Source organism: Calidris pugnax, unplaced genomic scaffold (genome assembly GCF_001431845.1).
Source record: "Calidris pugnax isolate Ruff unplaced genomic scaffold, ASM143184v1 scaffold133, whole genome shotgun sequence".
Classification (NCBI taxonomy): Eukaryota; Metazoa; Chordata; class Aves; order Charadriiformes; family Scolopacidae; genus Calidris; species Calidris pugnax.
The window spans coordinates 3,654,169-3,679,739 of NW_015090977.1; the positions used below are offsets into that span (position 1 = coordinate 3,654,169).

At 41.1% G+C, this 25,571-nt stretch overlaps 1 protein-coding gene across 3 annotated transcripts; it reads left to right on the forward strand.

Annotated features, from left to right (window-relative positions):
* Window positions 1-25,094, forward strand: LOC106894473 (merlin-like). 3 transcript variants are annotated; one of them, XM_014953124.1, is made up of 21 exons: window positions 1-376; window positions 852-941; window positions 1,346-1,451; window positions 4,528-4,776; window positions 6,252-6,369; window positions 8,128-8,253; window positions 8,606-8,728; window positions 12,369-12,452; window positions 13,177-13,245; window positions 13,466-13,548; window positions 14,757-14,832; window positions 15,291-15,428; window positions 17,171-17,245; window positions 18,032-18,145; window positions 18,561-18,683; window positions 19,214-19,431; window positions 20,338-20,440; window positions 21,170-21,297; window positions 21,886-22,036; window positions 22,731-22,940; window positions 23,933-25,094. In XM_014953124.1, exons 4-21 carry the CDS (start codon window positions 4,769-4,771, stop codon window positions 23,966-23,968), a joined length of 1,983 nt encoding a protein of 660 aa, XP_014808610.1. In that variant the 5' UTR covers window positions 1-376; window positions 852-941; window positions 1,346-1,451; window positions 4,528-4,768; the 3' UTR covers window positions 23,969-25,094. The 3 variants fall into 3 exon arrangements, with proteins under 3 accessions (XP_014808610.1, XP_014808612.1, XP_014808611.1); XM_014953126.1 differs by lacking the exon at window positions 4,528-4,776; XM_014953125.1 differs by lacking the exon at window positions 852-941 and having other exon boundaries at window positions 58-376.
* The last annotated feature ends 477 nt before the right edge of the window (window positions 25,095-25,571 follow it).

Genomic DNA, 25,571 nt, shown 5'->3' on the forward strand with positions numbered 1-25,571 from the left:
TTAGAGCTCGTTAAAAGTGGGCGAGGGAGGGGGGCGGTAGCTATATGGAGGCTGTATCAGCGCATATTAAGTGAATAAAGCTAGTGCTTTTGAGGCTTTTTCCCTGTTCTAGGCTGAAAGTAGTAGGGGATACTGCTTAGGCCTGTAGCCAGGGGAGATGAGGGAATGGGCCTGGGTACTGCCCCTTGTTCTTCTGGGAGCTATTGTCTGTGGGGAGACCCGCTCTACCTCTGGCCCCTGTGGGTTCATACAGCTCAACCCAGCCTGGTTTTTGCTATAAATAACTGATCTAGGTGCTACATTCAGGAGCTATGTGTAGTCCTGCAGGGCTGGGCATGGTCTGCAGCAGGCCTCGGTCTGGAGCCCCTGGAAGGAGGTGAGGAGGTAGAACTGTGAGAGCTGAGGGGCTGTTTTTACATGCTGGATTTCAAGAGATGGAGTTGGCTGCTAGCACAGCCTGGTTTTGTGGCTGAATGGCGCTGAGGTCTGTTTCCAGAAGGAGTAGTTCTGTGCGCTTTCACCTTCTGTTAAGTAAATGAGCTAAATCTTGAAAGTTTTCTATGTAAATCTGGAATAATTGTATGAAGTGAGAGTTGGCCTGTTGTCCTTATTTATCCATACCTCAGTAGAAATTTCATTTCTGTAAATCTGTCTAAAAAGGACATTTGAAAAAAAACAACCTACCTTACAAACGGAATAAAAAAAGTCTTGACTTTGCCATTGCCTTTGTGGTAACTTTGAGGTAACCTTTGTGGTGCTCCTGGCAGCTCATGGAACTTGTCTGTGTTCCTGTGACTTCAGGCTGAGGCTATCCCTTTTTTCATTTAAATGTGTTCATTTATCTCTTTCAGCTGGCAAGTATTTTGGCTGCTGCCTGCTTTTCAAGCTTGTTTTCTTCAGGCATTATTGTCCCATCATCTCTCACCACAGGAAGAGGGCAGGTAGGGAATTGTATTTACTCAATAGGACAACACCGTGCAGCTTCCCTTTTTAAGGTGGCTGGGTGTGGTGAAAACAGGCTATTCTTTGTATGACTGGAAACACTGTTGAAATAGTTTGATCAATTACTATCGAAGGAGCTATCTGGAAATTCATTATCAATTCTTACAGATATCCAAGTCAAGATTCGTGGGCTTCTCTTATTTTAGTGTCTTAACTGCTCGAATTACAGTGGTTGGAAGTTGGGAGGAGTCTTGCTGGCATAGGCAGGAAATGGTTAAGAGCCTCTCGTATCACCTGGGAAAGCAATTCTTTGATTTTTCAGAGGGCGCTAACATGCTGCAGTTCATAGGAAACAAAGGAGAGGGGATCAAGTATAAAAGTTGTTCTTGGATTTTATTTTCAGTGGCATAACTTCTAAGGGCTGGATATTGATGTCTGCTGAAAAATACGGAATTTTGGATTAAAAAGATTTTTTTCTTCTTATCTTTCTTCAGAAAATGATCTGTGAGGTAAGTCTTGATTCTATCTGGTGACTTTAGATAACTTCTTTTTAGACTGAGTGGTAAGAAAAACCTTTATATTGCTGACCCATTTTAAAACAGTGAATTCTTTGCTTACATTGTTACTGGGGCAGGGCAGAGAGCACAGGCAGAAGTGTGAGTCAACAACTGTAAAAAGCCCACAACGCTTTCCTGTACTGTCTGTATTCAAATTTCTTGCATTAATTTCTGAGCTTAAGTATAGAAATTCAGGAACTGGGAGAAACATAATGAGTCAGGGGAATCTGTGATTAAGCGTTGCAGTAAATATTTCAGCAGTGACAGGAGACTTTCAAATTGTAGTAGTGCCTACATAAATGTACTTTTGCAGTTGATGCTTCAAGCATCTTCTATTGGTGGCTCTTAAAGTACTTCCCAAACCTTGCTTCTGAAGAAACACGCTGCACTCCCAAGGGTTTTATATTTGCAGCTCGTTTAGGGACTTTGCTAGCAGATACTGCAGTTGGTGCCCCTGTGCATGTGCTGGTCCTTAAGAGCGGGCTGCTTTTGGGATATGAGAGGGGTATCACAATTACCATTAATTCCTAGCCTGTCTGCAGCTGAGACTAAGGATATCTCACCTTAGAAAGTGGTGCTGGCTTTTTGGTGTGTGTGAAAACAGATGCTTTTTCACTGAAGTGTGACTGAGCCAAGTGTGATTGGATGGTAATAGCTCATGCACAGTTGTCACTGAGAGCGAGTGCCATGTGAAGGGAAATCTTTGTCCTGTGGAGAGCCCTGCAAACCATCCGTTTACTTTGGAAGTGCCAAACTGAAAGTAAATTGTACTCTCACTCTTGGGAAGGTTGTTCATCGAGGTGTTTCTCCGTGTATGTCTAACGTACTGAATTCTGGTGGATTTATTGAGCTTTTGGGAGGGAGTGCTGATTTCATTTTCTTTCCCTTTGTACTTTTCAGTTAATACTGTAAGTGGTATCTGATGTGTGAGTTATTTCCCATTTCAATCAAATGTGCAACATGGTGGTGTAACGCTGCCCATCTAGTGCTGTGATACAGATAAGCATCAGTCCTTGCAAGAGTCGCTTGGCCAGTTCTTCTTGCTATTGCCTGCTGTTCCCAGTTTGGCTCAGGCACTAGATTCTCATTGTCAGGAAGGGAGAAGACTATAATCCAGCCAGAGCTAGTGGATGTCAGTTCTTTCATCTTGGACATGAACATGCCTAAAAGGCAGAGTCAGGACCGTTTAGTTCCTGCAAATTACAGTCCTCGTGGCTGCATTTCTGTTCCCCTCATCAAGTAAAGCTTCTATCGTCTTTCTGTTGGTTTTTATAAGGTGCAGGAGAAGCTGTGAACATTCACAGCTTCTGAACTATCTGTTGCCAGATTCTGGCTGGACGGGAATCTTTTATCACCCCACCCTATTTTGGATTAATGTGTTATTTGGTAAGGTTATGACACGCTCTGATCTATTGCTTTTTGCTGCTTCTGGGTCTTGAGCTTAGACCCCTCTGGCAACTGCAGAAATAAATCACTGGAACTCAATGACAGAAACTCTACCTTGAAACACGTTGCACGTGATTCACAGTTAAATGTTACTAGCAGGGACCTAGAGAGTGGATTGCTTTTGCATTTAAACAAAAGATTGCAAACCCAGATTGTCTTATTCAGCAAGATTTCTCTTAGTTGAAAAAGTTATTTTTCTACAAACTTGACTGTTAAGTGCTTTTGCTTCTGTTGTAAGTATCTGACATGTCATTTATCTGACACTCAAGAGTGAAAACCTTTTCTATTTCTTTACCAGTGCTATTGATTAAAATGCAGTTTACATTGCTTGGGAAAATTTGATATTCAAAAATGTCTTTTCACTGTGAGTCAGAATGTACTTTTCCATGGAATAAAAATTCTGGAAAGGAAAAATGCTATTGGAAATGTTGAACAAATTACATTGTCATTTCAACCAGGTTATACAAGAAAAAAAGAAAGAACTTCAAAGTAAAAATGAAGGGTTCTGGTGTTTTTGTCATATTTTGAGAAAATTATTACATTCTTCTGCAGTTGTTCAATTTTATCTGTTCAGCATTTTCCATATGAAACTCTTTGAGAATGTTCTGTACTGGCCATAACTCCAAGTTCCTGTTTAATTCAATTGGCCGTTTCAAATTACCTATTAAATATGAATTATGAAGCTTTTTTCTCCTTTGTCTTCAGCCTTGGTGTTTCTTCTAGAACTAACAGATGAAGGGGTTGTTTCCAGTGTTGTATAGTAGTTTGTAGTTCTCATGCTTTAACTGCTGTATCCAATGGTACAGTAAATCTTGGGTTTTGAAGAAAACTGGACAGGAAAGACCTTTGGAATGTAACAGGTTAAAATATAATTTTGCTGTTAGATGTGTTGCAACTTGCAGATTAGAGATCAAAAAAAATACTGGAATAATTACTGCTGTTTCGGATGCCTTCACGATGCTTTCCAATATTACTGTGGTCACAATACACCATACTATTATGGTAATTTTCTGGTTTTTAAATATTCCTTTGCCCTTAATTGAAAACACTTTTCTATGCTAAATAGAGAGGACCTGAGCTCTGCTCCGTGTGCACTGAGGTGTTGCCTAAACTATAGAGGAAACACTCTGTGGCAAGATCTGTTTTTCACTCCTCTAAAAAAATATTCCCTGAGGATAAGGGGGTACTCTGAGGGTGATGGGATTTGGACTCTGGATATTCCTATCCCTGAAGCACCCTGGCTTGCACTGATTTGTGGCAGTGAGAACTGGGCTGTCCCAGGACTAGTGGCAGGGACCAGCAGAAGGACCAGCTTGGGAAAATGCCAGTCTCGAGGTGGGAGTAGATACTGTCATGCTGTTTTGGATAGAAGTTCAAAAAGATAGAAATTCCATCCTATGCTTTTCCAGTGTCATAACATTCTCATTGTTAGTGATTTTTTCTGTGTGCAACTTGTCTGCAATTTAATTAAGCCCATTATTCATTGTCCTAACCACCTAATTGTGGTCATGAAGAACAGACGTTATAGAGTCTCACCACACTTGTCCCTTCTCTGTAGTAACCAGTACTTTCATTTTACCAGATTATTTTCTAGCCCTTGGATCTCTCTTTTGGATTCTCTCCAGTTAGCCCATTATCTTTCCTGAAGTGTGTTACCCCAAAACGAACAAGACTTCAGCAGAAGCTTCATCAGAGCCAACTGGAGGGAGAGAACTCTTCAACTGGTCTCAATGGCTTCAGAAAGATGAGTTTCCTCCTGAGCTTTTCTTCCCTGCTCTGAGTTGTCTCAAGTACTTGTTCTCAACTCTGCTGCTGACGTCCATATGATTTGGTAACTAACTCATCTGTTCTCTGCCTCAACTTCCCTACAATTTGAAAAAAAAGCTTCCATATATATTTTACCTCCGATTTAGCTACTTGAAATTTTTGGATGAGGGGCATATATTCAGAGTAAGTGGAAAATAATCATGTTTGCAAGCCAATTTAGAGCTCACTAGAAGCAAAGAAGGGGACAAGGTATTTTATAAAATCCTGGACGGTACAGACAAATGGAACTTTTCAGTATGAGCTAGAACTTTATTTTGGAATTCCTTAAGGAGAGACTGGAAGTCTGCCAGACTGTAATAGTCTTATATTGTAGGAAACCGAGAATGCCTCAGTCTCTTCTTTACCTATATAGTTCACAGATACTAACTAGGTTGTGCAAGTCTAAGCTGTTAATTTTATAAAGTAAATACAAGAATAAAACTTTACAGGCTGATTTCCTGGGCTCAGAAATAAACGTGAGGACTGCATAGTGCAGATTCACACTATCATTTAACCCCAACTTCCAGCTTTTGGTTTGAACAGTATCCACAGAACCCTCATGGCTGTGGAAATAGCACGTCTCATCAATTTCCTTGATGGCATGCAGTCAGTTGCATTTAGAATAGAAGATTTGTGAAGGAATTTTCTGTAGCTTCTGCAAAATTAAATTCATTTCACTTCAAGAACTCCAGTAGAAAAAAAATTGTGTTCTAAATAGCTTTCATCATTGTGAGTTAGTATGCCCAAAAGAACAGGGTAAATCCAGCTTAATTTCACTCCGTATGTTCTTGGCATTTGTATCATTTCAGGGAATCAAGATGTAATTTTGTAAAAAAATCAATAGGTTAGTTGCTCAGGGAGCCATAACTGATGGAGAAGTGAGTTGGATTTGATATCATAAGGTTTTGCTGTGTGATGTAGCTCTATGCTGGGTTTTACAACTGGAGCCTCCACTGATGCCTTTGGTGAGTAAAGGTGCAGAGACCTTTACTGCAAAAGGCACTTTTGCTTGGATACAGCAAAAGGGATTGGGAATGTCGTACTTCTGTTGGCATTATTCAAAAGCCAGGCATTACCTTTATGAAACTGTAAACATTCATCCATTGCAGTGGTTTGTTGCAAGAGGCTGCTGGATTGCACGGATGTGTGTGATTATATGGAGCATGAGGGCTGGACTGGAGGTTTCCTAGATGCCCTCAGTCGCAGTGAGGGACAGGCCCTGGATCCTGCAACATGAGCTCTGAATGACGTTCTTTCTAGTACTCTCGGAGCCCAGTGTTTGCCAAAGTCAGAGAAGAAAGACAGGAGCAATTGATTTATTTTTTTTTAAGGAGTAAACGAAATGTTTTGTTTCAACATTCAATCTTATAGTCTTGGACACAAAAATGTGTATTTGAAGGTGACTTTATTTTGCAAGTTTGGACTGATCCTACTTTGGAATCTAACCAAGAAAATGTTACTGAATTTCCAGCCCTAAATGTAACGCGTGTTTGATTTCAGGTGTGGCTATCCTCATAAGCTAAAAAATATGTCCATCCGAGGCCTGAAGAAGAAACAGCCGAAGACTTTTAAAGTCAAAATTATAACAGTGGATGCTGAAATGGAGTTCAGCTGCGAGGTAAGAGTCCTCAGCAGAATGCTAGAAAGATGGAGATTGACTTTTGTATTAGCAAGGCATAAATCTAAAAAGTTCAGATTATCAGTTCATGGATGGTCTGAAAACTGACCTATTACTTTTATAAACAATGACTTAATTAGACTGAGATGCATTCTTCTGTTAAACAACTCTGACTATTCAGAATTTAAAGCTGTTTCCATGAAAGCCATTTGACTATGACACAGCTAAATTAGCAGCAGGTCTCATTTCTTCATAAGCATTCCAGCACATGATGCAGGGCCTCTTTGTAAGTATGCCTGCTTACTACTTCACAAAATTCTTTCTTTGGTAAGTGACATGGCTCTGAGACACTGCTGGCTTGGATAAAGAAATCTGGTCAGAGCTGTTCTTAAGATGTTGCTTATAAAATAATTTATAAGATGGTACTTTTGTGCTCAGTTGATCTGGGACATTCTTTTCAAATGTGATTTGCCGTTTGTAAACTCCAGTTCATGTCATTGGCTATTATGGCTGGTTTACATCTCTGGGCAGAAGAGAGAAATGATCAAATGAAAAAGCTAGCTTTTCTCTTATTAGCTAGTGCTATTTTGTGAATTGGCTAGAGAAATCATGACTGCAAAAAAAAGAAAAGGAAGAAAACAAATATTGCAAGTGATCAATTGCTGAATGAATTGGGCTGCACAGTTGAAGAGACAGAACTGTGCCTGATTAATTCTAATCATCCAGCAAAAGCAAAGACAGGCATACAGTTATTCTGAGGAGTTAGAAACCTGAGGTCTAATGGGACTGGTGTTCCTGATGAAAGACTAGACTGTCTTGTGGGGCATTTAGTATTTCATTTACTAGGCCCCTCAGAGGCAGAATAGATTAGTCACAAGCAGTCACAATGATCTAGAATACTTGCAGGCAGAGTTGTGAAAATACAGGATTTGAAAATTTGATTCAGAGATCAGAGTCCTTGTTATCAAATACAGCTTGATGTATTCCTTCCTTCTCCCCAGATACTGCTTTTTTGCTGGGATGATTTCCTTCTTTCCATCCAAATATTGCCTTAAATTTCTTTTATTTGTCAATAAGTTTTTAGTGGCTGACCTGTGCAATTAGACAAAATAACCTTTTAAACATGTAGCCAGAGAAAAGAAACAGATGTGCTGCCTCTTCAGTGAAAATGAGATGTCATATGTGTGTGAGTTTCAAGGCCTTTAATCACAGTTTCTGTTCTCTATGGAGCTAGGCTAGGAAATTACCCTATAAAACAGGCTCCTGTTCATTTAAATCAGAGTAACATAAAGGCTTGGCACCACTAAAATAACTGAGGCATATGGAAGATGGAATTGCTTTGATTGGCATTTCTGCACTGTGCCCTGACATTTCTTTGATTTCCCCTGGCCGCCTCTCAGTCTCTCCAATTTGTATAAACTAGTGAATAAGATTTTTACAAATATTAATAAAGCTTTGCCATGTCCTAGGAAATCAATGGTACAATCCTCATTCCCTGTGCTCATAAAGTGCATGATGGTGTGGTTGAATGACCACAGTTGCTCTGCGAGTGCTTCTCTGGAGGAGAGGAAGAGGAGTTTGAGCATTTTAACTATTGCACCTTTGCTGTAGACAGCAATAAGCGTATTTCATTGAAAAGCTAAAGCTGAAATAAGAGTTCATAGGAGAAAGGCAAATGGTAGCCTGGTTTGCTTGACTAAGAATGTAGCAAATTAATTCGAGACATACCTGTTCTTCTTAATTTTCTTTTTCTTTTAGATGAAGTGGAAGGGAAAGGACTTGTTTGATCTGGTGTGCCGAGCGCTTGGTTTAAGGGAGACTTGGTTTTTTGGTTTGCAGTACACAATAAAAGGAATGTGCACCTGGTTAAAGATGGACAAAAAGGTATAAGAAACAAAAAATAACAGCATGGCAATTTTCTACTTAAAGATTTACTTTTTTTAGCATAGGAGCTGAAGGAATGTGTTATGTGAAAACTCAATTTTAGACAGTATCATTTCTTTTAAGACTAAATTTTGTGTGTTATTTGGTCTGATTGCTTCTATCACATTTGGCCTGAAGTATCACACACTGATAACTACTATCTGCACTGATTGCTATTAGAGTAAAGCTCAGCATTGCCTGTCCTTCTGAAATATGGAAAGGCTGCTTATTGTCTGCTTTCTGGTTATCCTCTGGAATACTATTTTGAGACACGTGCTATTTTTGCTGCTGACTTTATTTTATCTTTAAACAGGTTTTAGATCAAGAAATCCCCAAAGAAGATCCCATTAGCTTTCATTTTTTGGCTAAATTCTACCCAGAGAAGGTAGAAGAGGAACTATTACAGGAAATTACCCAGCATTTATTCTTCCTTCAGGTCAGGAACAGTTTTTAACCGTGAATTCCTTCTGTATTTACCCGAGTCCTTTAGATTTGTCTTTGATCTTGCTGGCAGCAGTTAGTCTCAGAATGATTCTGCTGGCAGTTGTATCAGTGTCTCTAAAGATCTCGTTTCTATGAAATACAAACATCTTTTCTGACTGCTGTGGTTGTGTGTACTGGTAAAGCTGAATGTTGTCCGCCTTCTGCAGGTTTTTGTTCTCTTGATGGCTTCCCTTAGTGTTTGTGTTAGGAATGGGAATTAAATTGCTAGAACCTGTAGTTTCATGTAAAATGACTTTTACACCTAGCTGTTTGGGTGATAATTCCACATCTTGGTATTCCAGACTTGTTTTGCTTTTATAGTATGTGTTAAAAAAAGAAAATATCCATGCAAGGCTGACAATGCTTGAAGAATTGTGAGATTTTTGCCTAAACTGATAAAGTAAAGCCATTATTTTTATGAGCTTCAGAAGTTATGCTGAGGACTCTGTCATCTGGTGTGCTCTGGCTGCGGCTAAATTGGATGAAGAGAGTCTCAACAGCTCCTTGTCATCATTGTCTTAGACCTGCTGGTTTAACCTCTTGTGTAACCATACCCTAACCTAGTTCTTTCAAAATGAGCAGAATTAGAAGAGACCTGTTATTAGATGTACACACTGTGTGGGGGAGTGACTACACAAGCAATTATGGTGGCAGTTGTGAAGGTGGAGAAGAGCAAAGGAATGGTGATAAGCAGTTGGGGACAATAAGCTTTTTCACCCATATCAGCTGCAGAGAGAACAAGACCTGTGACCACAGCCTATCCCTGAAACTAAAACTTGCAAGTTCCTAAAAATAGACTAGGTGGTTACTGGGAGATCTTGTTGGGTATGAGTGTAGAAGGCACAATCACTAGAAAACAAGAACTCCCTAACCTGTCCTCCTTAAATGTTCATTTGGGATTATAGGGGAAAAAAGATCATAGAATTTGATAGCCATTCTGAAACAAAGGTTTGTTGATCTAGCAAGTCTTGAAAGGAGTGGAGCAGCATACACAGCCATGACTCAAACAGGAGGTTCACCACAATGTGTGATCCTTCCAAAGACAAAGTCTGGAGGCATCATGCTGTCTGATAGCCCCTGCATGTGAAGTGCTGTTCCCTTGCTACGATGTTGGTATTCTTCTGAAAAGTCTAGACTTGCACACACTGACTTCTGCCAGTCAAATTACCTGGTTTGAATTGTCTTCTACTTGTGCTACCAGAATAAATCCCCAGCCCTGACAAATCTTCATTACAGATAACAGAACCCATTTCAGCTCTGCCACAGCAGCAGCTACTGAGGAGCTACAGGACAGCAGTACTGTGCTCAAGAGCAGAGTTGTTAGCTCTATGAACACAGCTTGGTCTATACACCATGGTGGTTCTTACAAATTTACAGATTTTGAGATGGAAGCCAGTAAAAGTAATGAAGTTAACCTCACACATGCATTGATGCTTGTAGCTTTGGAGAGGCAGCTTTCTTATTTGCCAGTTGGTTTTCTTTTGTCCCAGAAACTGTTAAGAGTTCTCTTAGCTCCATTAAAAAGTAGATGAAGGAGCAAATTCTTGGAGCACAATGCTTCATTATCAAAATAGAGGTGCATTGACCAAGCAAAGCCATGCTGTGGCTCAGTAGCTCTAGCAATAGGTATATTGCATTGAGTTTTGGGTAGTCACGTGTTTGTCAGCTGTTTGTTCCAATGTCTGTGACATCCAGCTTCTCTGCTGAATTGCTGTGGAGTCCTCTGCAAATCACAGCTTTCTGGTGTGTTGCTTTATTCTGGTAGTTTTCAGCAGTATGTGTCTGTGCACGTAGATTGGGTGCATGGAATACATTCAGTCTGCATCTGTAAATAAACACAGTAAATACAGTTGTTCCCTGAGGAGGATGTATTAATGAAGTAAAGAGAAAATGCTGTTGTCTGAGGGTTAATATACTAACTAGAACTTCATCCAGAACCCTTAACCACTTGGCAATTTGTTTCTTGAGCTAATTTTGGAAAGGAATGAGAGGGGACAACTCTTTTCCTAGTCTTTTAATCCTGATTTTTTTTCACTTTTTTCTTTTCTCCTTGAACCTGCCTTGACTAGCAGATATGCAATTAGCAAATTCTTCTCATTCCAAAGTAGAAAAACAAGACTGAAACAAATTTGAACTTGCAAAGTTTCCTGACTATAAGAACTTAAGATCACACCTGGATGCTAATAGGAAAAACATGTACAGACATCTGGATGCCTACAGATTTCAGCTCTACTGACTTAGACCTTTACAAATTAATGTGGCATAACAGCTTTTTGCAAAATGTGTGAATAAATGTAAATGACTAAAGCTAAATGTTCTCTGTTTAAAGATTAGGTAATTTGCTCCTTCATAAAGACGTATAACAAAATGTCCCTGTAAGACCCGATCAGAAAAAAAACCCCACTTATGGGGGATTTATCTTAAGTTGTTCTAAATTCTGAAATGTATGATTTGCACCATGGAGTATGAAAGCTGGAGCTTTCCAATTTGGAAGAAAGTCTTTTCATTCTTTCCATTTTAACAGCCTAGAAAGAATTTTCCCTGTACTGTAACTCAGGTTCATATATTGTGCTCACCAGAGACTAAATTTAAAAGAAAAACTTTCTTTACGGTTCATTTCAGTTCACAGTACCTACAGTGCCAAAGTGTATTTGTAAAGATAGCTCAGTGCTATCTCAAGTAATTTTTCTTTATGGAAATGTTTAAGACTGTGCATTATGCAAAATTCTCTTGTCTTGTGCTTGTTAGTAGGTTAAATACATTACACCTGAGAGGAGAATTTGTGAAGAATAATTTCCCCTTCCCTCTTCAGGTTTCTAAGTAGAAATTACCCAACTGATTTAAAATCAAGCAACATCTTACAACTCTTACACCTCTGATCTTGGTAGCACCATGGATTATTAAAATGGAAAGTATTTTAAAAGACTCTATGCCATTTATACTAGGCTTTTATTTTTAACCCCCTATGTTTTTGTTGTGCCTAGACCACTCGAATTGAATTAAGTTCTCTATTAGTTGGCTTCCCTTTGTGGGGTCTCCTTTATTCTCTCATTGTGAAAAGCTTGAGAACATACTATCATGGTTTTCAGCATGTCTCTGTTCCTGGCAGTACTAGTCAGCTGGACAGCCCTGAGTGATCTGGTCTAGTTGGATCTGCTTTGACTACATGACCTCCAGAGGTCCCTTCCAACCTAAAATGTGATGTTTTACATGTTGTAAAGCAAATTCTTCACAAGCAAGAAGAAAAAGAAGAATCGTTAAAAGGAATGAAGTGCAGACAATAAAATTCATGTTTTATAACACATTCCTTTTCAGGACTCCTTATATAAATGTGTGGGGATAGTTGACTGGCTTTTCTATGAACTTAGAATTAAGATACTTTTAACTTTCAAAAGTTGGGGTTTTTTTAATTAAATGTAATGCCAAGTAAAGGCTTCCTGTGTTTCTGAATGCCTTTTTATTGTTGCTGTTATTAACTCAGTGTTATTTGGTGCCAAGTCAAAGTCCGGGCATGTCTAGTTTCATTTCAAGCCTGACATAAGTCCTGATGAATTTGAGCTTCTTTAACTTGCCCCCTTTTTCTCTTGATTTAGGTTAAGAAACAAATACTGGATGAGGAAATCTATTGTTCTCCAGAAGCAACAGTTCTACTGGCTTCTTATGCTGTTCAGGCCAAGGTTTGTGCATAGATGTCCTCTTTTTTTATTGATTTTTCTTTTTTCTTTTTCAATATATACACATAGTATTATGTAAAACACAGCAGTGTTAAAATTTGCTGTTAAAGAAGTAGGTCATCTTGTGAGGTTCAGGCACAGCTAGAAAAATAAGCATGAGATGCCACTACAAAGATTTTGATATTATATACTATGCTTTCACAACTTAGGGGAATTCTTTGGCCCTAACATTTTAATGTAATCCCAGCTAGAATTCTTTCCTGTTGATTGGATACTAGAAGTGCTGATACCAGAGCTCCCAATGGAAGGACATGATGTTTTTTGGTGTCTCTCACCAAAAAACTCTCTGTGCTACCAAGAGCCCCACATCTACAATAGCAGGAGGTGAACACAAATTCTTAGCAGGGCTGGCTCTGCAGCAGCCCAGCCTATATGCAGGAGGCTATAGGAGTAGGGGAGCTTATACTCCTAAATGTAGCCTGTAGTTCAGAGAAGGATGTGAAGTCATTGGAGATTCCTTCAGATCTGCAGCCCCAGCAGCTCTCGGTAACTGAAGTCTGGGGTTATAGGGCACCTTAGTGGTGGTACCGGAGCCACAGGAGCTTCCATGGACAACAGACAAGGGGAGCCTGTTTGTTATGTGTTGCCCTTTATATAGGAGAACCAAAATAAACTCTGTTTCAAGCAATCACATCAAACTGAAGTTTATTTTCTTTTCTTGGGACAGTATGGTGACTACGACCCAAATTTTCATGAGCCAGGCTTTCTAGCCCATGATGAACTTTTACCCAAAAGGGTAAGTCTTTATTCTGTATCAAACCAAATCTTTGAATCTATTCTTCCCAGCACAGATATTGCTGTGGGATTAACCAGAGCATTAGAAACTGTTTGTGTTTGCCCCGAACTTGGCAAAATGACCGAGCTGTGAACTGCATTGCTGCAGTCGTGTTGCTTGGGAGAGACAGCACGTGCATTTGTATCTTCAAAGGAAACCAAACTCCTTCCTTGGTCTGTAGGTCCTCAGGCAGTATCAGCTGACAGCAGAGATGTGGGAAGAGAAGATTACTGCTTGGTATGCTGAGCACAGGGGCATCGCTAGGTATGGAAAGTGTTTCATTCTTTGGAAATCCCATACGTTTCAGTAACTGGTTATTTGCTGTCCTCAGTGAAATTTGGCTTTTGTAGAGTGAACAAAGAAAAAACTGGTTTCCAAGCTGTGATGTTAATAGGTTAATTTATAACTAAGGGTAAAAAGACCCACTCATCTGGGGTAGAAAGTGTCTTGTGTAAGGGCTTCAAGTGCTTGTAAACTGGACTTGTTTTGAAGTGAACAGAGGGCTCTTGCAGAGTTTCATGACTTAACATATGTAAAATCACAGGGTCCTGTCTCATCAGAGCCCATGTATGCCAGCAGAGAGAAGTTCCTGCAGAAAGTTTGAGCTGTGTTGAATTTGCAGTGTGCCCTGTGAGATTAATCTCTTCAGTTTAGGCTGTCAGCCTGGAGCTGCTGCTGTGTCTGCCATATGAGGCAGCTGCCTTTCTGGAGCCATATCATGCCAGTCTACCTCTAGAATAAAAGAAAGAGTTTGATAGATTTTATACCTTGTGAAAAAGAGTGTCGCCACACTCAGCAAAGAACCAAAACAGTGAAGACATGGCATTGTAATTCCAGGAGTGAGTTTTGATGCTAGTCCACGTGGGCATTCAGCTACTTCTAACACATTCTACATGTCTGGAAATTCAATTAAACAAGAAGTAGGAGCTGTTGGCACCCAGAGGGAGCCTTTCCTAATATTTCAGTTCCATTTCTCTTTGGCTGTTCTAGATGCTTCTTAGCACTATTTTTACTGCATATTTTCCTCAGGACTTACTGATGCCTCACCTTGAAGGGAGAAGAATGGTGGTGGAGAGATTCTCATCCTTCTTTGGCCTCTGCCCAAAGCTGTTTAGAATTTTTTTAGGACTCCTTTCACCATGAACTCTATTTCCTGAAGGAAATATCCTCATGTCATAGAAAACAATAGTAGGCTGTGTCTCCAAGATGTAATAATGATGGAGTGGCAGCACTAACACAAGGATAAGTCTGGACTTGATTTTAATAAAGATTGCACTGTACGTGATTTCAAAATCGGTGCAGCTTTCCTGTCTTTATTCTGTAGAGGTCCTTTTTCTACTGTTGTGAATAAGAAGGCAAAATTAAAGAAAGTACAAGGAATGGATTGCTTGTTCTTTTCTGAGTGGGAAACGTAGAAAGGACAGAAAGGTTGGAAAGGAATCTCCAAGTATAATCGTGGCCTTATTCCCTAGGGATGAAGCTGAAATGAACTACCTGAAAATTGCCCAAGACTTGGAAATGTATGGTGTCAATTATTTTCCAATTGCTGTAAGTGCTTTATTTTAGCAATTTTCAATTGCTGTAGATGATGGTACTGTCCTTTTAAAATCCTCCAGGGAGTCTGGAACTAGGGCTCCTGATTTCTGCTTTTCTCTGCTGATGGTGGGATGTGTACTGATTGTCCTGACTTGGTTGACTTGCCTGCTTAATGAGGAGGTGAATAAAACAGTTAAGATTAATGTTTTACAATCCGACAAGTCTGGAGTAGCTCTGGGTATGTAACAGGAAGGAGGAGAGAAAATCTAAAAGTTTGAGCTGCTATAGTCAACCTAGAGGACTGGGTTTTTTAGCTAGCAGTGACAACATTCATAATATTTTGTGGAAAAACCAATTTCTGAAAAATACGGATAATATCTATGTGTTAGAATAAGTGTGGTCTTGTTTGTGGTTTTTTAAATATTGCCATAAATGGCTTTTACTGCTATCTATTTATTTTTTTTTTTTAGCAAAATAAAAACTATACAGATCTTCTACTTGGAGTTGATGCCAAAGGTATTCATATCTACAGCATTAACAACAGGTTCTCTCCAAATAAGTCGTTTGAGTGGAGTGCTATCAGAAACATTTCCTATAGTGAGAAAGAGGTATGATGGCTTTGATATATTATTCTTTTTATATGTGTATGGGTGTGGACTGGGATTCTTGGAACAGGCTGAAAGCTATCTCTGTTTAAATAATTTGGGGGAGAAGGGGAAAATCCTAGGGAGCTTTGTTACAAAACTAAAAATAACAGACCTGCCTTTCAGATGTGCTGCATAACCTCGGTTCCCCGAGGAGCCAGAGGCTGCTCTGAGCTCTCCAGACTTGTGGAGCCCACTGTTCTGGTTCCTTCCCTGCTGCTTGTCCTTTGCAAAACAAGCGTGTTGATCTCTGTAAAAGATATTAAGAATGCCACCGTGACTAGCTGCTTCAGTTATCTTAGCAGGAATTAGATGATCTGTAAAGGCTTAATGCCATTTTTGTATGCAGAAGCTGTCCTCGTAGAAGAGGTTTGAAGCACGCCTGGCAAGGGGACATGCAGGGAGATGTACATGTTTTTCTGCCTGAATTCTGCCAATTTGTCAGTGCGAAATTTCAGTCCAGCACAGCCCTCCCACTGCAATTTCACTGGGGCTTCAGAGCCCATCTTTTACTTACAGAAAGCATGGTGGGGAGTGGGTGAAATTTAGTCTTGTTACAAATCATGTGCTTACGTGGAAGGCTGTAATCAGAAAAACAAAACCAAAGAAGCTACATTGGTAGTGGAATACCTGGAATTTGTCAGCCAAAGGACGGCACAGCCTGTTCTATTTTCTGTGGGCCTTTTGAAAAACACTGAGGATGAGATTTGCTGTCTGGACTCTAAATCAGGCAGGGCAGTCTACAGGAGTTCTGCCTCCAAAAACTTTTTGATCTTTACGTGACACGAAACTTCTCTGCTCAGTGAATAAACTGCTGTAAGTCCTTATTGTTGGGAAATTGAGCAGCCCTGTATTAAAGCTCTGCTGTATTCAGTGACACAATTCACAGCCCTGCTCCTTGCAAGGCAGCAACACATTCAACCAGTTGTTACCTACGGGGTGAAACAAGCTGTAGGACGTTGGTGACTCAGATGGCCTGAAATTATACATTGCGTTGCAAATGAATTACAGGAATAGAGTGCTAACTAAGCCATGAGTCACAGAAAGCAGGATCTTAAAGAATGGAGCCATATTTTGTTATGCAGCTAAACTGAGCACAACATATGAAGCAAAACAGTGTGTACTGACCTGTCAGCATGAAAGCCCTTCCCGTCCTCTGGAAACAGCTTGGGAGATAGGACTGAAAATGTGAGAAAGCAGGAGCTCCAGGACTTTCAGCTGATGGTCAGAAGAACAAGTCCTTTGGGCCCTTGATATACTTTGTTTACACCTGCAGTGATTGGTATTCAGAGGGGTGTTTGACATCTCCCTGACTTTAAGAATATCACTGCTTCTGGGGATTAGTAATGTGTTCTGTTTTCCTGATAACCAGTGCTTGTTCCAGAGCTCTTCGTATAGTTCGCAATGCACAGATTGTATAATTATGAAAACCACCATCCAAACTGGCACCAGGGTGGGTCTGTGGAGGCTTTGTCTTCTACCAGCCTGCTACTGCAGCAGATGAGCAACCTGTGGAACAGCAGCCCTGGTTGTGATTCTTTTCAGCAAAACATTTTTGCATCACTTTCATCACATGTGTGTCCTAAATCACTGCTTCCCTGGAGAGAAGTGGAGATAGGCTAAAGTTTGCATTAGTATTAATAGCTTCAGCTTTGTTTTTCCTCCTCCTTACTGTGTATCTTTCTCTTTTTCTTTTGCCTGTATAGTTAACTATTAAACCTCTTGACAAAAAAGCAGAAGTCTTCAAGTTCTTTTCCTCTCAACTCAAAGTGAACAAATTGGTAAGTGTCCTGCTTTCCTGCTTTAAAACTGTGCCTAATAATACTGACTGATGTACGAGTGAGAAATATTCTTTGTAAAACCTATGGAGAGGCCAGGGAGCATTGAGTGTCATCAGGTGTTTTCCTGAGGATTGCTCTGTCTGGGAAGTCAGGGTGCACATGTTTGTCCTCTCTGGGAAGGGGAGATGATGGGTGGAAAGTGAGATGTGAAAGAAGGCCCAAATCACAAAAGGAAATCCAGATGCTGGAAGGGAAGAATGTAGCATGTGGAAAGGTGCAAAGCCACTGCAGCATCTGCCTGTCTGCATGCTGTGGGTTCTTAATCAGCTACTACCTCTCCTTTTCTGGGAGAGGAACAACAAGGAAGGGACCTAATCAACTGGCTAATTATCATCACTGATTGCTTCCTAACACCACCTGAGGCATAAGGCTAGATCAATGCTCAATGAGCTTGTGGAGGGGCCATCACAGGTGGCCATTCCCACAGCTACATCTTGTGTACTCTTGGCTGAGATCTGCTGCCTGTTCTTATTTGGGAAAACGGAACAAGAGTGGGGTGAAGGACAGAAGGGACCCCTCATCCTGTTATGAACTTTTCTAGACTGTTATGTACCTGGTATGAGCTTGCCCTAGATGCTGGTTTTCTTGGAAGGGCAGCAACTGCCAGCACTTGTACTGGAGTCAGAATTGTCAGCTTCTGCCCTGCGAGGCCAGTGTGGGGTTGTTGTCCCTCTGGCTGGGGCACAAGTACATCAAAACCACATTTGTTTCGCTTTTCCTATCCAGATTTTGCAGCTGTGCATTGGAAACCACGACCTATTTATGAGGAGAAGAAAAGTGGACTCAATAGAGATCCAGCAAATGAAAGCACAAGCCAGGGAAGAAAAAGCTAGAAAAAAGGTAGATTCCTTCTCCTCCTCTATTGTTGAAAACACTGTCCATGCACTGCATCGATATGTGTGTGGGAGGTGAGAAAGTGCAGCAGGATTGAATGTGGGAACAGCTCTAGTGTGTTTGCAGCATCTGAGGATGTAAAGGATGTTTGTGAAACTGAATGGGTGATGTCAAAGATTTGGGGTACATAACAGATCGATTCAAGTGCTCTTCCAGCAGTCTGAAATAACCAGTATTACCTGTTAGAGGACTTCAGTGCTGCAAAGTGCAAGCAGCTTCAGCATTGCATCTCTGGTGAGTATCAGTCCACCAGCTAGAGAGCAGTTCCTTTCTTCATTGGATTCATATGCTGTGCTGCCTCGGGCCCAGATGAGATGTTGCTGCAAACCCACAAACGTGATATTGCTCATTCTGTTTCCAGATGGAGAATCAAAGGCTGGCCAGGGAGAAGCAGCTCCGAGAAGAAGCTGAGCGAGCCAAAGAGGAGCTGGAAAGGCGTCTTTTCCAGCTGGAAGATGAAGCCAGGCAGGCCAACGAGGCCCTGGTGAGTAGCACATTAGTCTGAATATTCTTGTGCTTGATGGGCTTGCTTGGTTTGGAAGCTTTTTTTTTTATGACTCTTGTGAAACACCAGGAATTATGGCTTAGACAAGGCTGGACTGTTTCTGACCACTGGTGGAGAGGGCAGCCTGGAATACCGAGGAAAACTCTGATCTGCCATAATCTTTGTTTGCTGAGAGCCATTCGCTCCCTGTATTTGGTTCGCAGTGCTTTCTTCATGCTAAGAGGGAAGAAAGGAAGCAACATTGGAGTTGAAACTGGGAGAAAGGGGCACGGTATACTGGCAGCTGAAGGGGCCAGTGTCAGGTTTTAGTTGATGTCTTTGTCCAACTCTAAGCAGATGTATCTCCTTGCTTTGTAGAAGTGAAAGGAAGTAAGTTGGGCAATTCTGGAGCAGTATTTTAATGTATAATATTTTTATCACTTGGATCTTTTGGGAAAAGATGTCATCTTCTCGACTGTCTCCAGGGGTGATTTTGTAGATGCTAACTAAGAAACGTAGTTTCTTCTTAGCTCCGATCCCAGGAAGCAGCAGAGTTACTGGCCGAGAAAGCTCAAATTGCAGAAGAAGAGGCAAAACTGCTGGCCCAGAATGCTGCAGAAGCTGAGCAAGAGCGACAGAGGCTGGAGATCACAGCTCTGAAAACCAAGGAGGAGAAACGCCTGATGGAGCAAAAGATGCGGGAGGCAGAGCTGATAGCAGTGAAGCTGGTGAAGGAGTCTGACCGGAGGTTAGATTTGCTTGACTGGGGTTGTGTGGTCTCTACTGGGATACCTGGGTGGGAGAGAGTGTGGCTTTTCTCAGAGCTAAGCCCAGGAGGGAGGGGTTGTTCCCTAAGCAACACTTAGGGATTAACCTTTTGACGTCTTGTTTGTTCCATCTGGTACCAGTGGTTGTGATGCAGATCAAGAAGTTTACAGGGGATAGATGCAAGGCTTTAGAGTTGTTTAGTATTAAAGATCCAGAATACAGAAGCATTTTCTATATTGCATTATCAAAAGAGCACTGTCTGCCTAGCTATCTAAACTTACCAAGCTCTATAGCCTGTGAGTTACGAAACTGTTTTAATTTGTTAGTACCAAGTGATGGTCTTTTGTATCCTTTTTAGATCTTTGGGAAGTGTAAACCAGGTAAAGTCATGTTGAATATAAATCCCTTTGTAAGTGTTTGCGTGTTCGGTAGCACTGTGCTGCCTGAAGATGCAGAGCAGACCAGTGTTGCCAGAGGATGTTTAACCTTGCTATTAAGGGCCTTCTGCTTGTTTTAAGATACTGCCAAAAAGCTTGCCAAAATAAAGAGCAGATCTGTTGCACCTCTCCCCACCTCAGGGAGGATCTCTGACAGCCTGGAGAATCTGTATCAGCAGGTCATAACTGAGACCATGGAAATTAGGAGTAGAAAAAACATGTTAATTCAGCCAGTTTGTGCAGGGTTGTCTTTGAAAGCATGTGTCATGCTGTGACCAATTAGTTCTCCATGTGACCATCCTTCCCCAAGGGTCTTTGGGTAAAGGAATCAGTAATCACAGTAATGGATCTTGTTCTCTGGAAGCTAGTGAGGTGCATAGCCCTGAAATCCATGTGTTGCTCTATACTGGAAATCATCAGCCGTTCACGTCAGGATATTTGTCTTACAGAGCCAAGGAAGCAGAACATCTGAAACAAGATCTGCATGAAGCCAGAGAGGCTGAACGGAAAGCGAAGCAGAAACTCTTAGACATAACCAGGCTTAATTATCCTGTAAGTTTCTGCTCTACTGGGCACCCTTCATCTTCAGAGACAGTCAGATGTTGATTGCGTTTATATAGCCCCATCAAGATGAGTAGTGGCATGTCTGCATCCAGCTGGGGGACAAACACCTATAGGACCAACTGATGCTTGAACACAGGGCAGCTGGGATGGATCAGAGCAGTGGGTCAGGATGATAAGAAAAGTGAGAGAAAAGTGAAAAACAGGACTAGTGTTGGGACCTAGGGAGCAGATTGTCTTCCCTGTGTTCATGCCTAATGCTGACTCTGTGCTGTCTCAGGCAATGCTTTGTTGAGGTGGTTGTACGGAGCCAGCCTGGCATCTGAGTTGCCCATGAGTGTCTTTAGGCAAAGCTGATGAAGCTCTCTCCATCAGGAAAGCAGAGCTAAGGCTGTGTGCCACAACTCCCTCTTCTGCTCCAGTCTTGCTGAGAATGGATTTTGCTGAAATAGAAATTAACATTGCAACCAGGATACTTGGATACGTGGGTTGTGAACTTCAGCATTTCGTCTGATTCCACTCAGGCAGGGGGGGAAGGGCTGCAGGAGCATCTGTGTGTCTCAGAATCCATGAGTAACTTAGGAAATCACAGAATGGTTTAGGTTGGAAGGGACCTTAGAGATCATGTAGCTCAGCATGGAATTCTTGCAGAAGCTGAGGAGATAAACCCAAAATCACACAATCAGATCTTACTGACAGTGCTTGTGGTGTTTCTTTCAGCACATGGTCAAGTACCCGCAATATTCACCAACTGACACCAGAGATGCCAACTTTGACAAAGGATCCATAAAGCTGGATTTGAAGGACATTGACCTCAAGAGACTATCCTTTGAGATAGAGAGAGAGAGGTATCAGTATGATTATGGTGTAAATAAATGAGAATATTAATCATGGAAAGTACAGAAAGGAAAAAAAAATCTCAGGGAATCATAGTTCATCCATTTAGCAACTCAGGATAGCCTCCTCCTTGTACATACGGCTGAAGGTGTAGATAATGTCTGTCTAAGGCTAGTTATTTACACAGAGGAAGAGTGTTGTGGTGGCATCAAGCCATGACAAGTCCAGAACCCTTCTGCCTTGGAGAGCATTTTGTCAGGGATGAAGTGCTTTGCTGGAGTAACATCATGTTAGAGGACAGAAGTTTCCCTCTAGTGTTAAAGTAGGGTATTGCTTTGGTATAATACATCGAGAGGTTTTTTTCTCTCTTGCTCTGAAAGGAAATGCTTGATAAAAAGTAAGTGTATGAATGCTGAAGGGTAGAAGTGAGCCCCCTTCTGACTGGGTCGGTGGAGTTGGGCTGACATGTGCAGGACTTTAATTCTGGTTTTTTGATAGCTAAAGTAAACAAAAAACTTTCTCTCTCCTGCTTCCATGCACACCTCTTCTTGAGCCATGTCATGCCAACAAGCTTTTTGTCTCCAATGTGTGGACTACAGGCTGGACTACTTAGAAAAGAGCAGAAAATTTGAAGATCGACTGAAAGAACTGAAGTCTGAAATCCACGCTTTGAAACTAGAAGAAAAACAGTCTGGGCTTTACTCTCATTGGAATGAAGTACTGGGATCCTTGGATCGCTCCTTAGGAAATGTATGTACCTTAAAGACCTGCTACTTTTTTTTCAGCATAAACCATAAAAGAGGATCGTGTGGGTGTGCCAAAGGTAGTTGCTGTATTCCAGTTCAAGGCACATGGTTTAGTACCCTCGATAATAAAATATTAAAAGCCTGAACACAGATAAGGAAAATGCATGTCAAAACAAAATCTAAGAAGTTTTTCCTGGGCAGGATACCAGTACCATAAGCAAAAAATATTAATCTTATTTCACAGATTATGAAATCACAGTAAGGGTTTAAGGTCTTGGAACAAACTAAATTGGTGTAACTTAATAACACATTTAAATGTGGTTCCTCAAAGTTTGCATCACATCCTCATTCACATGCTTTGTGGTTGAGAAAAGTCATAAAAGCCTTGGTGTATTTTTTTTTTAAGGCAGTGAGAAACTAAACCCAGATTTTTGTCATAAATTTCTTGTTACTTATATGAACACTCCAGCCTCTTCCTGAGCCAGTGCAAGAATAGGGCTGGTTTTGTCTTTCCAGGCTGTTCCACATGCAGCAAAAATGGCTCTGAGTCAACACTTTTAGAGAGAGGAGGGAGGCTTGGAAAAATTATGAGGGAAGATGGCCTTTATTTTCTGACTATGCATCTGATGTTCTTTTTGGCTTATTAAGTGTTGATATAAAGAGGGCATTAAATTTCCATGTGTTCTTTTCTTTTAAAGACCCCATCATGGATGAAAACCTTTGAAACCAGAGATTCATTAGATACGAATCTTCAAAGACCTTTCCCTGCTTACTCGTTAAATACTACAGGCAGCTGGCCTTGTACCAACAAAATTCAACACACAGTGCCAGTGGAAAAGTCATCTTTTCAAGCAAATTCCTTGGTTGCCAACAGTGTGGGCACAGGAACCAGAAAACAGATTATAAAGGTAAACAGATTTGTAAGTAAATTCTCAAATGTTGACTAAAAGCTCAGAGTTCAGAGAGGTAAAGAATGTCTGGCTTTAGAGACCTGTTTTATGCAGCTCTGTCACAGCCTCTCAAATGGTGAATGCAGGGTTTGGAGACCTTGCATTGGTGCACAATTTGGGACTGTTCATAACTTGAGGCAACTTGTTTTTTCTCATTTATGGTCTGAGCTGAAATGCAAAGCTGCAAGCCTTGGAAAATGAAACAGAGACGCCCATAAGGAGGAGGATCTGTGTTAAATTTTATTTGTATCAGCAGGATTTGGAAATGAGAATGTGCTCCCAGGTATTGAGGGCTTTAAAACACACTGTGCCTGTCTTCTGGTTTGAAGGGGCAGGGAGTAACATACCAATAAATGCCTGGACTGCAAACAGTTCATTTCTCTTCTAATGTGTTCCCTGTCAAAGGGTCGCGAAGAGCTCATGAGTCAGGTTTTATGAAAAACAACCTGCTTTTAAATCTCATTAGACTGGAGAATCTAGTATGCATTCAAGCAGAACTGTAAAGCCATGTGGCCTTGAAGAGGGAAGGAAATCAGCTTCCTCTAATTGTGCAAGGTATTAGGAATAAAGAAAGCTTGATGTATTTGCTGCTGTTCTCTATGAACAAAACTGAAGGGTTTAGGATCCGTTGGAGGCTCTAATATATAATATTCCAGACCTGCATGTTCAGGATTGTATGTTTAGAGCTAGAAGGAATGCAACTAAGTGTAGCAACAGATGAGGAAGCAGCTCTTTTTAGTGCAAGTAACAGAAGCAACTTTTAAGACTAACCTAATCTGAATAGCAGGGCTGAGGCAAATCTGCTTCAGAAGGAAGAAAAAGCTATAGCAGAGCATCTTGCAAAAGGCTGTGGAGTCAGAGGTAAAGGAAGAACTGGACCAAAGGGAGTTACTTTGCTTCAAGTAGGCATTCAGGGCAAAATTAATTTTTCCTATTTGACTTGCCTTTAGGTTCAGCAGCACGATTCGGATGTGATCTACATTTGAAGCCTCATTTCCCTACCAGACTGATAGAACCCAGTGGCCTTTTTTTGGCTGCCGCATGATGCACCTACAGGAGGACGCTTGTGCAGCAATGTCTGCTGCCAGACACGGGGACGAGAGCGGTGCCACCATAGTTAGAGCGGTGCCTTTCAGCTTCCAAAGCAGGTAACAGAAGCTGGGAGCACTAAAACTGCCTGTGTAAAATGGCAAGTGCCTTTGGGTACAAGGGTAAGCATACAAACCCTGAGGAGTGTTGTTTACTACTTAAGCACTTTTGAAGAAACACTTTATACTTTGCTAAACCTTCCTCCCTCGGGTGTGTTTTTACACACTGGCTTATCAGGGTGGTATGCTACTTTTGTACAAAGGATGCTGGGCAGCAAGTGTTCAGGAGATGTTTGGGATGAGAGGAAAAAAAAAAAGAAAAGAAAACATGAGCTTGGTGTTTACCTACACAATAGACTAATTATGTTTTTTGGTTTGGTCCATGGGACATGACTCCCACAGAGCTGCTCGATATCTTGGTGTTTGCCTGCCAAATATTTTCCCTTTTCTCCCTAAACATTTCTTGGTTCGCTTAATTGATTTGCATTTCTCTGTGAGAAATCTCAGCTTTTAATTCCAGATGTAGAAGTGGACATCTTCAAATACCTCTCATTCCTGGGGGAATCCTTTGTTTGGAATGCAAAGCTTCTGTTCTCTTTACAGTTTCTCAGTAGATCAAACACTTTCTGTTGCTTTTGCCGCTCCAGCAAACTTTGCATACATTAACTTGTTCCCCAGTTCGGTGTAAAACAGCTTCCAAATTAGACAAAGACAAAAGATGCTATTGGTGTCTGCTACAGTTGGACTTGTTTCTGATGGAGAGGCAAATGCAGTGAAATGTCTGCCTCATTAGTAAAACCTACTTGTGTTTTCTGTTTTTTTGTGTGTTTAAGTGTCTGTTTCACCATAAATCTTGGTATGAGGACTTCTGGGGAAGCAGACAACATGCAGCTGTAGCTAAAGTAGTAGCACAGTTGAGCATGTCACATGCGATGTAAAAATGAATGTTAATGTTGTTAAATACCTTGTTCTAAAAGCTAAGATTAAAAAAAATACATTCAATAAAAAGCTTCAATTTCCTCTTGCTAGTAACAGCTGTGAACTGAACGTTGTGTCAATATTACAACATTAACAAGGCAAGTTGTAAGAACAAGCACACAAATCTCCTCTGTACACATCTGCAACAGGCTGAGAGCACCATGGGGGACAGCATCCACAGCCAGCTCTGCTCTCAGACTCCTACCAGTCCTGACAGTGCATGGAGCTGCACCTAACAGCGATCTGCAGCAGTGTCCTGGTGTGGTCGTTCTCCCAGCTGTGAGAGTAGTTGCTGCTTCTGGTGTGCAGAGAGAGGGGAGGCTGTTAATTCTCTTCACAGCTCTGCCTGATGGGAGATGTTTGCAAACTATGCACTCAATAGCCAATAGTTTCTGATCTGTCTGGGAGAAGCCCTGTGCGTGAGATGGAGAAGCTGTCAGAGGTGTCAGACTGAAGAGGCAGATGCTGGGTAGGTGGCACTGGCCAGGACTTGGACAGCAGTGAGACAGGAAATTGTGCTAGA